Here is a 13,668-nt window from a genome sequence, read left to right as displayed (position 1 = left end):
ACTGTGATAACCTCACCCCCCAAACTGTGATCACCTCACCCCCCAAACTGTGATCTCCTCACCTCCCAAACTGTGATCTCCTCACACCCCCAAACTGCGATCTCCGCACCCCAAAAACTGTGATCTATCACCCCCCAAACTGTGATCTCCTCGCCCCCCAAACTGTGATCACCTCGCCCCCCAAACTGTGATCACATCGCCCCCCCAAACTGTGATCACCTCGCCCCCCAAACTGTGATCGCCTCGCCCCCCAAACTGTGATCGCCTCGCCCCCCAAACTGTGATCGCCTCGCCCCCCAAACTGTGATCGCCTCGCCCCCCAAACTGTGATCGCCTCGCCCCCCAAACTGTGATCACCTCGCCCCCCAAACTGTGATCTCCTCGCCCCCCAAACTGTGATCACCTCGCCCCCCAAACTGTGATCTCCTCACCCCCCAAACTGTGATCTCCTCACCACCCAAACTGTGATCTCCTCACCCCACAAACTGTGATCTCCTCACCCCCCAAACTGTGATCACCTCACCCCCCAAACTGTGATCACCTCGCCCCCCAAACTGTGATCACCTCGTCCCCCAAACTGTGATCACCTCGTCCCCCAAACTGTGATCACCTCACCCCCCAAACTGTGATCACCTCGCCCCCCAAACTGTGATCTCCTCACCCCACAAACTGTGATCACCTCGCCCCCCAAACTGTGATCACCTCGCCCCCCAAACTGTGATCACCTCGCCCCCCAAACTGTGATCTCCTCACCCCCCAAACTGTGATCACCTCGCCCCCCAAACTGTGATCACCTCGCCCCCCAAACTGTGATCTCCTCACCCCCCAAACTGTGATCACCTCACCCCCCAAACTGTGAAGACCTCACCCCCCAAACTGTGATCACCTCACCCCCCAAACTGTGATCACCTCACCCCCCAAACTGTGAAGACCTCACCCCCCAAACTGTGATCACCTCACCCCCCAAACTGTGATCACCTCGCCCCCCAAACTGTGATCACCTCGCCCCCCAAACTGTGATCACCTCGCCCCCCAAACTGTGATCACCTCACCCCCCAAACTGTGATCACCTCGCCCCCCAAACTGTGATCACCTCACCCCCCAAACTGTGATCACCTCACCCCCCAAACTGTGATCACCTCACCCCCCAAACTGTGATCACCTCACCCCCCAAACTGTGATCGCCTCGCCCCCCAAACTGTGATCACCTCGCCCCCCAAACTGTGATCACCTCACCCCCCAAACTGTGATCGCCTCGCCCCCCAAACTGTGATCACCTCGCCCCCCAAACTGTGATCACCTCGCCCCCCAAACTGTGATCTCCTCGCCCCCCAAACTGTGATCACCTCGCCCCCCAAACTGTGATCACCTCGCCCCCCAAACTGTGATCACCTCGCCCCCCAAACTGTGATCTCCTCGCCCCCCAAACTGTGATCTCCTCACCCCACAAACTGTGATCACCTCGCCCCCCAAACTGTGATCACCTCGCCCCCCAAACTGTGATCTCCTCACCCCCCAAACTGTGATCACCTCGCCCCCCAAACTGTGATCACCTCACCCCCCAAACTGTGATCACCTCGCCCCCCAAACTGTGATCACCTCACCCCCCAAACTGTGATCACCTCGCCCCCCAAACTGTGATCACCTCACCCCCCAAACTGTGATCACCTCACCCCCCAAACTGTGATCACCTCACCCCCCAAACTGTGATCGCCTCGCCCCCCAAACTGTGATCACCTCGCCCCCCAAACTGTGATCTCCTCACCCCCCAAACTGTGATCACCCCGCCCCCCAAACTGTGATCACCTCGCCCCCCAAACTGTGATCTCCTCACCCCCCAAACTGTGATCTTCTTATCCCCCAAACTGTGACCTACTCAACCCCCAAACTGAGGGATTCCTCACCTACAAGCGATGGTGGGTGTGGGGAGGTTTTCGTACCTTACATATATAGTAGGACGCTCACCTCAGCCAAGGCGACAACTCCAACCAGCTTCCCTAGGCTGGTGACATACGCATGATTCAATCCAAGCAGTGAGAACAGAGTGTGCGTCTGGGGAAGAGGGAGAGCAGAGAAGGTCAGGAGATGCATCATTAGTCATTGTAACACGCTGATATACCCCTCACTGTAAGACTGATATACCCACACCCCTCGCTGTAACATACTGATATACCCCACACCCCTCACTGTAACACACTGATATAGCTCACACCCATCACTGTAACATACTGATATACCCCACAGCCCTCACTGTAACACACTGATATAACCCACACCCCTCACTGTAACACTGATATACCCACACCCCTCACTGTAACACTGATATACCCCACACCCCTCACTGTAACACACTGATATAGCTCACACCCCTCACTGTAACACACTGATATACCCCACACCCCTCACTGTAACATACTGATATACCCACACCCCTCACTGTAACATACTGATATACCCCACACCCCTCACTGTAACATACTGATATACCCCACACCCCTCACTGTAACACACTGATATAGCTCACACCCATCACTGTAACACTGATATACCCCACACCCCTCACTGTAACACTGATATAGCCCACACCCCTCACTGTAACACACTGATATACCCCACACCCCTCACTGTAACACTGATATACCCCACACCCCTCACAGTAACACACTGATATACCCCACACCCCTCACTGTAACACTGATATATCCCACACCCCTCACTGTAACACACTGATATACCCACACCCCTCACTGTAACACGCTGATATACCCCACACCCCCCACTGTAACACTGATATATCCCCACCCCTCACTGTAACACACTGATATATCCCCACACCCGTCACTGTAACACTGATATATCCCACACCCCTCACTGTAACATACTGATATACCCACACCCCTCATGTAACACCGATATACTCCACACCACTCACTGTGATACTGAGATACCCCACACCCCTCACTGTAACACTGATATACACCACACCCCTCACGGTAACACAGATATACTCACACCCCTCACTGTAACACTCAGATAAACCCCACACCTGTCATGTAACACTGATATACCGCACACACCTCAGTGTAACCCTATGATATACCCACACTCCTCACAGTAACACTGATATACCCACAAACCTCACTGTAACACTGATATATCCCACACCCCTCACTGTAACACTGATATACACCACACCCCTCACTGTAACGCTGATATACCCCTCACTGTAACACGGATATACCCGACACCCCTCACTTTAACACTGAAATACCCCACACCCCTCATGGTAACACGCTGATATACCCACACCCCTCATGTAACACCGATATACTCCACATCACTGACTGTAATACTGAGATACCCCACACCCCTCATGTAACACCGATATACTCCACATCACTGACTGTAATACTGAGATACCCCACACCCCTCATGTAGCACTGATATACTCCACATCACTGACTGTAATACTGAGATACCCCACACCCCTCATGTAGCACTGATATACTCCACATCACTGACTGTAATACTGAGATACCCCACACCCCTCATGTAGCACTGATATACTCCACATCACTGACTGTAATACTGAGATACCCCACACCCCTCATGTAACACCGATATACTCCACATCACTGACTGTAATACTGAGATACCCCACACCCCTCATGTAGCACTGATATACTCCACATCACTGACTGTAATACTGAGATACCCCACACCCCTCATGTAACACCGATATACTCCACATCACTGACTGTAATACTGAGATACCCCACACCCCTCATGTAGCACTGATATGCCCCACACCCCTCACTGTAACACGGGTATACCCCACACCCCTCACTGTAACACACTGATATACCCCACACCCCTCACTGTAACTCTGATATAATCCACACACCTCACTGTAACACTGATTTACCCACACACCTCACTGTAACACGGTGATATACCTCACATCCCTCACCTTAACACTGATATACACCTCACCCTTCACAGTAACACTCTGAGATACCCCACACCCCTCACTGTAACACGGATATACCCCACACCCCTCACTGTAACACTGATATACACCACACCCCTCACTGTAACAATGATATACACCTCACCCCTCACGGTGACACAGATATACTCACACCCCTCACTGTAACACTCTGATAAACCCCACACCTGTCATGTAACACTGATATACCGCACACATTCAGTGTAACCCTATGATATACCCACACTCCTCACAGTAACACTAATATACCCACACACCTCACTGTAACACTGATATACACCACACCCCTCACTATAACACTGATATACCCCACACCCCTCACTGTAATACACTGATATAGCCCACACCCCTCACTGTAACACACTGATGTACCCCACACCCCTCACTGTAACACACTGATATAGCCCACACCCCTCACTGTAACACACTGATATACCCCACACCCCTCACTGTAACACGCTGATATACCCCACACCCCTCACTGTAACACGCTGATATATCCCCACCCCTCACTGTAACACTGATATATCCCCACACCTCACTGTAACAGATATACCCCACACCCCTCACTGTAACACTGATATACCCACACCCCTCACTGTAACACACCGATATACCCCACAGCCCTCACTGTAACATACTGATATACCCCACACCCCTCACTGTAACACACTGATATACCCCACACCCCTCACTGTAACACTCTGATATACCCCACACCCCTCACTGTAACATACTGATATACCACACACCCCTCACTGTAACATACTGATATACCACACACCCCTCACTATAACACTCTGATATACCCACACCCCTCATGTAACACCGATATACTCCACACCACTCACTGTAATACTGAGATAACCCACACCCCTCACTGTAACACGGATATACCTCCCACCCCTCACTGTAACACTCTGATAAACCCCACACCTGTCATGTAACACTGATATACCGCACACACCTCAGTGTAACCCTATGATATACCCACACTCCTCACAGTAACACTGATATACCCACACACCTCACTGTAACACTGATATACACCACAACCCTCACTGTAACACTCTGATACACCCCACACCTGTCATGTAACACTGATATACCCCACACCCCTCACTGTAACACTGATATACACCTCACCCCTCACGGTAACACTGATATACACCTCACCCCTCACGGTAACACTGATATACACCTCACCCCTCACGGTAACACTGATATACACCTCACCCCTCATGGTAACACTGATATACTCACACCCCTCACTGTAACACTCTGATACACCCCACACCTGTCATGTAACACTGATATATCACACACACCTCAGTGTAACCCTATGATATACCCACACTCCTCACAGTAACACTGATATACCCACACACCCCTCACGGTGACACGCTGATATACCCACACCCCTCATGTAACATCGATATACTCCACATCACTGACTGTAATACTGAGATACCCCACACCCCTCATGTAGCACTGATATAACCCACACCCCTCATGTAGCACTGATATACCCCACACCCCTCACTGTAACACGGATATACCCCACACCCCTCACTGTAACACAGATATACCCCACACCCCTCACTGTAACACGGATATACCCCACACCACTGACGGTAATACTGAGATACCCCACACCCCTCACGGTAGCACACTGATATACCCCACACCCCTCACTGTAACACTGATATATCCCCACACCCCTCACTGTAACACTCGGATATACCCCACACCCCTCACTGTAAAACACTGATATATCCCACACCCCTCACTGTAACACTGATATACCCACACCCCTCACTGTAACACTGATATACCCACACCCCTCACTGTAACATACTGATATACGCCACACCCCTCACTGTAACACTCTGATATACGCCACACCCCTCACTGTAACACTGATATATCCCCACACCCGTCACTGTAACATGGATATATCCCACACCCCTCACTGTAACACACTGATATACCCCACACCCCTCACTGTAACACTGATATACCCCACACTCCTCACTGTAACACACTGATATACCCCACACCCCTCATTGTGACACTGATATACCCCACACCCCTCATTGTGACACTGATATACCCCTCAATGTAACACTGATATACCCCACACTCCTCACTGTAACACACTGATATACCCCACACCCCTCATTGTGACACTGATATACCCCACACCCCTCAATCTAACACTGATATACCCCACACCCCTCATTGTGACACTGATATACCCCACATCCCTCACTTTAACACTCACCTTGTGCAATGACGTTCTCTCCACGAGTTGGAAGGGTGAAGCATCGATTCGACAGTTTTCGTAGTTCACAGTGGCATCTTTCTCCCAACGCTCCCACTTTCTAATCTACAGAATTCAGAGAAAGGTTTAATTGCAGGGTGAATCCCCAGCCACCAGTCTAGCATTCAGACCTCCTCACATTCCGAGCAGGAAAGTCCCAGGCTCCATCCCTGGCCTATGCTGAGTTAGCCTGATTTAATCAGTTATGTGTTACGGACCACTGGTTCCTGCTCCTGATCCCTGCCCAGTGACCCCTGGGTTAGGGAGGGGAGTGAATCAGCCCGGGTTCCTGCTCCTGATCCCTGTCCATTGACCCCTGGGTTAGGGAGGGGGTGAATCAGCCCGGGTTCCTGCTCCTGATCCCTGTCCAGTGACCCCTGGGTTAGGGAGGGGGTGAATCAGCCCGGGTTCCTGCTCCTGATCTCTGTCCAGTGACCCCTGGGTTAGGGAGGGGAGTGAATCAGCCCGGGTTCCTGCTCCTGATCCCTGTCCAGTGACCCTGGGTTAGGGAGGGGAGTGAATCAGCCCGGGTTCCTGCTCCTGATCCCTGTCCAGTGACCCCTGGGTTAGGGAGGGGAGTGAATCAGCCCGGGTTCCTGCTCCTGATCCCTGTCCAGTGACCCCTGGGTTAGGGAGGGGGGTGAATCAGCCCGGGTTCCTGCTCCTGATCCCTGTCCAGTGACCCCTGGGTTAGGGAGGGGGTGAATCAGCCCGGGTTCCTGCTCCTGATCCCTGTCCAGTGACCCCTGGGTTAGGGAGGGGGTGAATCAGCCCGGGTTCCTGCTCCTGATCCCTGTCCTGTGACCCCTGGGTTAGGGAGGGAGTGAATCAGCCCGGGTTCCTGCTCCTGATCCCTGTCCAGTGACCCCTGGGTTAGGGAGGGTGGTGAATCAGCCCGGGTTCCTGCTCCTGATCCCTGTCCAGTGACCCCTGGGTTAGGGAGCGGGTGAATCAGCCCGGGTTCCTGCTCCTGATCCCTGTCCAGTGACCCCTGGGTTAGGGAGGGGGTGAATCAGCCCGGGTTCCTGCTCCTGATCCCTGTCCAGTGACCCCTGGGTTAGGGAGGGGGTGAATCAGCCCGGGTTCCTGCTCCTGATCCCTGTCCAGTGACCCCTGGGTTAGGGAGGGGGTGAATCAGCCCAGGTTCCTGCTCCTGATCCCTGTCCAGTGACCCCTGGGTTAGGGAGGGGGTGGGACAGCCCGGGTTCCTGCTCCTGATCCCTGTCCAGTGACCCCTGGGTTAGGGAGGGGGTGAATCAGCCTGGGTTCCTGCTCCTGATCCCTGTCCAGTGTCCCCTGGGTTAGGGAGGGGGTGGGACAGCCCGGGTTCCTGCTCCTGATCCCTGTCCAGTGACCCCTGGGTTAGGGAGGGGGTGGGACAGCCCGGGTTCCTGCTCCTGATCCCTGTCCAGTGACCCCTGGGTTAGGGAGTGGGGTGAATCAGCCCGGGTTCCTGCTCCTGATCCCTGTCCAGTGACCCCTGTGTTAGGGAGGGTGTGAATCAGCCTGGGTTCCTGCTCCTGATCCCTGTCCAGTGACCCCTGGGTTAGGGAGGGGGTGAATCAGCCCGGGTTCCTGCTCCTGATCCCTGTCCAGTGACCCCTGGGTTAGGGAGGGGATGAATCAGCCCGGGTTCCTGCTCCTGATCCCTGTCCAGTGACCCCTGGGTTAGGGAGTGGTGAATCAGCCCGGATTCCTGCTCCTGATCCCTGTCCAGTGACCCCTGGGTTAGGGAGGGGATGAATCAGCCCGGCTTCCTGCTCCTGATCCCTGTCCTGTGACCCCTGGGTTAGGGAAGGGGGTGAATCAGCCCGGGGAATGTTTTGACAATAACAACTGGAATCTCACCTCTTCTAAACTCATCGGATCCACAATTTCCGGAGCTTCCTGCGAAATGGAATAACAAGATATCATTCAGTAAAGGAACGACTGAGGTAAAGAGACAGATAGAGACAGAGAGAGAGTGAATGAGTGTGAGAGAGAGAGAGACAGTGAGAGATCGAGAGAGTGAGAGACAGTGAGAGACAGTGAGAGAGAACAACCCCAGATTTCAAGGAATTGGATGATCTGTCAAAATTGAGATTAGTCCTAGGAGAAGGAGACAGACCATACCTTGGGGCCAAATATGTAACAACATGTCACAACCTGAGGACTGTTTAAAATTAAGACTGTTTAAAATTAATATTGAACGTACCAAATGAAGTACAAAGACTGTTTAAAATTAATATTGTTTAAAAGTAATATTGTATGTACCCAACAAATGTCAAATCGATTGACACCTACAGAATGTTGGAAAACTGTACCTTTTTGCTATGTAAGCTTTGGCAATATGGTTCTCTGTAAACTTTCATGCCAATAAAGCATTTTAATTGGAATTGGAATTGGAGTGAGAGATTGAGAGAGAGCGACCGAGAGAGCGCGAGAGTGATAGAGAGTGCGAGAGCAAGAGCGAGCGCGAGAGGGACAGGGAGCGCGAGAGGGACAGGGAGCGCGAGAGGGACAGGGAGCGCGAGAGGGACAGGGAGCGCGAGAGGGACAGGGAGCGCGAGAGGGACAGGGAGCGCGAGAGGGACAGGGAGCGCGAGAGGGACAGGGAGAGCGAGAGGGACAGGGAGAGCGAGAGGGACAGGGAGAGCGAGAGGGACAGGGAGAGCGAGAGGGACAGGGAGAGCGAGAGGGACAGGGAGAGCGAGAGGGACAGGGAGAGCGAGAGGGACAGGGAGAGCGAGAGGGACAGGGAGCGAGAGGGACAGGGAGCGAGAGGGACAGGGAGCGAGAGAGACAGGGAGCGAGAGACAGGGAGGTCTTATGTTCATTAATAAATAGACATTCTTATTATGAACACAGCTAGCTTTTGCTAGACACTTTTATTGAGCACATGTGGACTAGGTACAGTATCTGTAGAGGCTTCCATCTTGACTGCTGCCTTGTGGGTAGCCTAGTGCCTCATGGGTAATGTAGTCTTAATATACTTACAGCTGGGTAGTGTAGTCTTACATATATACAGCTCTACAGCTCCACCTAGTGTCCACTATAGAATGACATGTTATTGATCATTACATCCCCCTTTCTTGGAGGTTTAACAAAATCAAAATATCAATCAACTTTCAAGAAAACAATAAAGATAATATCAGTAACACTTTTGTTAGTGCTCTATAAACATAAACATTTTCAAAACAGTCAACACATTTTCAAAGCTTTACATTGTACTCAAAGATTAAGTCTATCAGGCTTTTTTACTTCACGTGTGGATCTTCTCAACACGGGTAAGTCTGACGTGTCTTCATGAGATTGTTCTGGCGGTGAATGACAAGATGCAGTTGCGGCATTGTCATCAATCTGGTCTTGAATAGTCTCTTGTGTTTTTAGGAGGGAACGGCGGTTCCTCCTGAGAATCTGTCCTTCCTCAGTTCTAACAGTGTATGACCTTGGTCCTACTTCCTCAAGAACTGTAGCTTTCCTGTTCCATGCATCTGGATCCTCAATCCTGACAACATCATCCCTTGTCAATGGTTTTAGAGTTTTGGATGACTTGTCATAGTATGATTTCTGTTTCAGCTTTAACAGTTGAAGTCTCTGTCTCAGTTCCTCACTTTGCTGTTCTTTTGCACAGCAGGGTAGCGTGGTGCGCAACTTGCGACCCATTAGTAGTTCAGCAGGTGAAGAACCACAGTCTAAAGGTGAGGCTTGGTAGCTCAGCAGGGCGAGATAAGGATCAGACTTGCTTTCTGTCGCTTTCTTCAGTAGCTGCTTGAGAACTTGAACACCTTTCTCTGCCTTACCATTTGACTGAGCATACAAAGGACTGGATGTGATGTGCTGAAAGTCATCATGTGCTGCAAACTGTTGCCACTCCTTACAGTTGAAGCACGGACCATTGTCGCTAACGGCAATCCTGGGAATTCCATGTCTGGCGAAGATGGATTATGACACTGCTTGTTGTGGTGCTTGAGAGCAGCGCCATCTCAGGATAGTTAGAATAGTAGTCAATCACTATTAGATAGTCTTTACCATTTAAATGAAAAAGGTCCATACCAACCTTTTGCCATGGTGCTGTTGGTATGTCAGCTACTATCATTGGTTCCTTTGCTTGTTTGTTTTGGTGTTTCTGACATGTCTCACATTTGCCTATCATGTTCTCAATGTCCTTATTTATGCCAGGCCAATAAACAGTGTCTCTTGCTCTCCTTTTGCATTTTTCAATTCCGAGGTGTCCCTCATGAATCCTTTTGAGCATTTCTTGACGTAGAGCCTGTGGAATGACTATTCTGTTCTGTTTTAGTAATAGTTCACTTGCGACACTCAATTCTGACCTTGTGAAAATATTTTGGACAGGAACCTTTTGGCCAGCCATGATGAATGTTCTCTATTACTGTTTGTAATACTGTATCTTTTACTGTTTCTTCTGCTATTTGCTTTGATTTTGTGTCTGACACGGGCAGCGCAGCAGTGACCATGCTCACATGAACATCCACGTCTTCTTCAGTAGAGCTCACATGACTCATTGTGGGTGCTCGGGATAGTGCATCTGCTAACACTATGTATTTGCCTGGTGTGTAGATCAGTTCAAAGTCATATCTTTGCAGCTTCATCATGAGTCATTGAATCCTTGGAGACATCTCATTCAGGTTTTTTTTATGATGGCAACCAGTGGGCTGTGGTCTGTCTCAACTGTGAAGGTGGGAAGTCCATATATGTAGCCATGAAACTTTTCTAGTCCAACTACCAAGCCTAGACATTCCTTTTCAATCTGGGCGTATCGACACTCAGTATCAGTCATAGACCTGGAGGCATAGGCAACAGGCTTCCAATCTTCACCCTCTGCTTGTAGCAAGACCGCACCTAGGCCATCTTTTAATGCATCCGTTGACACTTTGATTCTTTTGGTTGGGTCAAAGAAGGAGAGTACAGGTGTGGTTGTCAGCACTGTTTTGAGGTTTATCCACTCTTGTTCATGTCTTTCTGTCCATGCAAACTCATTTGTTTTATGTAGCAGGTCTCGCAGACAGGCTGTCTTGGCTGACAAGTTAGGAATGAACTTTCCAATGAAGTTTATCATCCCCATGATGTGTAGCACTCCTTTTTTGTCAGTGGGTCGGGGCATTTTGAGTATGGCGTTTACTTTTTCCATATCTGGCTCTATTCCATTACCAGATAGATTATCTCCTAGGAAAGTGACTTCCTGGATGCCAAACTGACACTTGGCTTTGTTGAGCTTCAGTCCATTCCGGCGTATGCTCTGTAGCACTTTAGTCAGTCTCTCACTGTGTTCTTTCAGTGTGGAGCCCCAGATGATGATGTCATCAACATAGACCCGAACTCCTTCCAGGCCTTCAATTATGTGTTCCATCGCTCTATGAAAGATTTCAGATGCAGATATTATCCCGAAAGGCATTCTGAGGAAACAATACCTGCCAAATGGTGTGTTGAAGGTACAGTATTTGGTGCTCTCTTCATCCAGTTTTAGTTGCCAAAATCCTTGTAAGGCATCGAGCTTTGTAAAGTATCTGGCACCTGACATTTCACTGGTGATTTCTTCTCGCTTGGGAATCTGGTAGTGTTCACATTTTATGTTTGCATTTAAGTCCTTTGGATCCATGCATATTCTTAGATCATTGTTCTTTTTCTTTACACATACCATGGAGTTAACCCAGTCTGTTGGCTCTTCGACTTTCCTGTTGACTCCTAGTGTGGTCATTCTCTCCAGTTCATTCTTGAGCCGGTCACGCAGGGGTGCTGGAACTATTCGTGGAGCATGTACCACTGGCTGAGCATCCTCCTTTAGCTGGATCTTGTAAGTGAATGGTAGAACTCCAAATCCTTTGAACACATCCTGGAAATTATTCACTACAGAATCCACCGAGTCATCTGGTCTGCTTATGGCACAGTTTATATGGTAGACTCTCTTGACCAGTTCTAAGTCCTCACAAGCTTTGTCACCCAGTAGTGAATCAAGTCTTTCAACCACAACAGAAAACATGAGATGATGCACTTTGTCTTTGACTGTCACTTTAAGTCTGCATACACCTAAGCTATCTATTTTCTGTCCATTATAGTCCTTCAGTAGTACTGACTTTTTCTGTATTTTGGACTTTTCTTTCATATTGTTAATGTCACTCATACTGATTAAGTTTGCTTTTGCCCCAGTGTCTAGTTTCAAGGTAACTAATGCTCCATTTACCTACAGTGGGATCATCCATTTGTCCTCTTTTACTGCATTAACTTTATGTTCAGCATTGTCCATTTCTGAGGGCTGCACATTTTCTGTATCCTTTTTGATATTGTCACATGACACCATTCGTACAAAAAATGTCTCACTTAAATCAGTGTCCTCAATTACATTAACTCGTTGCCCTTTCTTAGTTTTTACTTTTGAAAAGCATTGTTTAGCAAAGTGATTCTTTCCATTACACTGTGCACATTTTTCCAAACGCTGGGCATTGTCTTAACTGGTGTTTGTAACCACAGCATTTACAATTAAAAATGTCATCCTCCGATTGCTTTTCATTTCTGTTCTGCCCACGTTTCTTCCCCTTGTAGGACACAGCACCGACAGCAGCATTATCACTCATTACAATCGCATCATTATTGATTTCACTGAAAGTCTTTGCGTGCTTTCGAGCTAGCTCGCTGGCTTGGCATATTTTCACCGCATTTTCCAAATTTAATTTGGTTTCTCTCAACAGACATTCCCTGACTTTTTTATCATGAATACCAAACACAATTTGGTCACGAATCATGGACGCTTTCAGCTCAGAGAAATTACATGTCTGTGCTTTCAGTTTCAGATCAGTTATAAAGCTATCAAAAGTCTCATTTTGCTGCTGTGTCCGAGAACGGCAGATGTATCTTTCATAGGTCTCATTCTTTTTGGGAGAGCAATGTGCATCAAATTTTTTGAGCACATCTTCTAATTTTTCTCTGTTCTCCTCTGGATTAAATACAAATGTATTAAATACCTCTATCGCCTGTGGGCCTGCAACCGTAAGCAGCAACGCTATCTTTCTTGCGTCTGGCTTCGTACCGAATCCGATGGCTGCAATGTAGAGTTCGAATTGTTGTTTAAGAGTCTGCCAATTGTAGTCGATATTTCCTGTGAGTTTCAAACGCTCTGGTGGCTTCAAATTCTCCATGTCGCTTTTCACAATTTTCAGCTGATCTTCACCATCCTGGTACCATCTTATGTTCATTAATAAATAGACATTCTTATTATGAACACAGCTAGCTTTTGCTAGACACTTGTATTGAGCACATGTGGACTAGGTACAGTATCTGCAGAGGCATCCATCTTGACTGCTGCCTTGTGGGTAGCCTAGTGCCTCATGGGTAATGTAGT

The 13,668-nt window shown here is 49.2% G+C and overlaps 1 protein-coding gene across 1 annotated transcript in view; it reads right to left on the bottom strand.

The window, feature by feature from the left end:
• Positions 1–13,668, bottom strand: part of LOC147091403 (chloride channel protein 1-like) — a 68,491-nt gene that overhangs the window by 19,532 nt on the left and 35,291 nt on the right. Inside the window, exons 10-12 of the mRNA XM_085976760.1 lie at positions 8,181–8,219; positions 6,294–6,398; positions 1,966–2,052 (exon numbers count right to left, since the gene is read on the bottom strand). Of these exons, the coding sequence (XP_085832886.1) occupies positions 1,966–2,052; positions 6,294–6,398; positions 8,181–8,219 (231 nt within the window). The remainder of the gene's footprint in view (positions 1–1,965; positions 2,053–6,293; positions 6,399–8,180; positions 8,220–13,668) is intronic.

The sequence above is a fragment of the Somniosus microcephalus genome, unplaced genomic scaffold, assembly GCF_052327205.1.
Source record: "Somniosus microcephalus isolate GS21.2 unplaced genomic scaffold, FLI_Smic_1.0 unresolved_chr3, whole genome shotgun sequence".
NCBI classification, from domain to species: domain Eukaryota; kingdom Metazoa; phylum Chordata; class Chondrichthyes; order Squaliformes; family Somniosidae; genus Somniosus; species Somniosus microcephalus.
The sequence above is the reverse complement of the archived record's forward strand: the minus strand, read 5'-3'. Positions and strand labels throughout refer to the sequence as shown.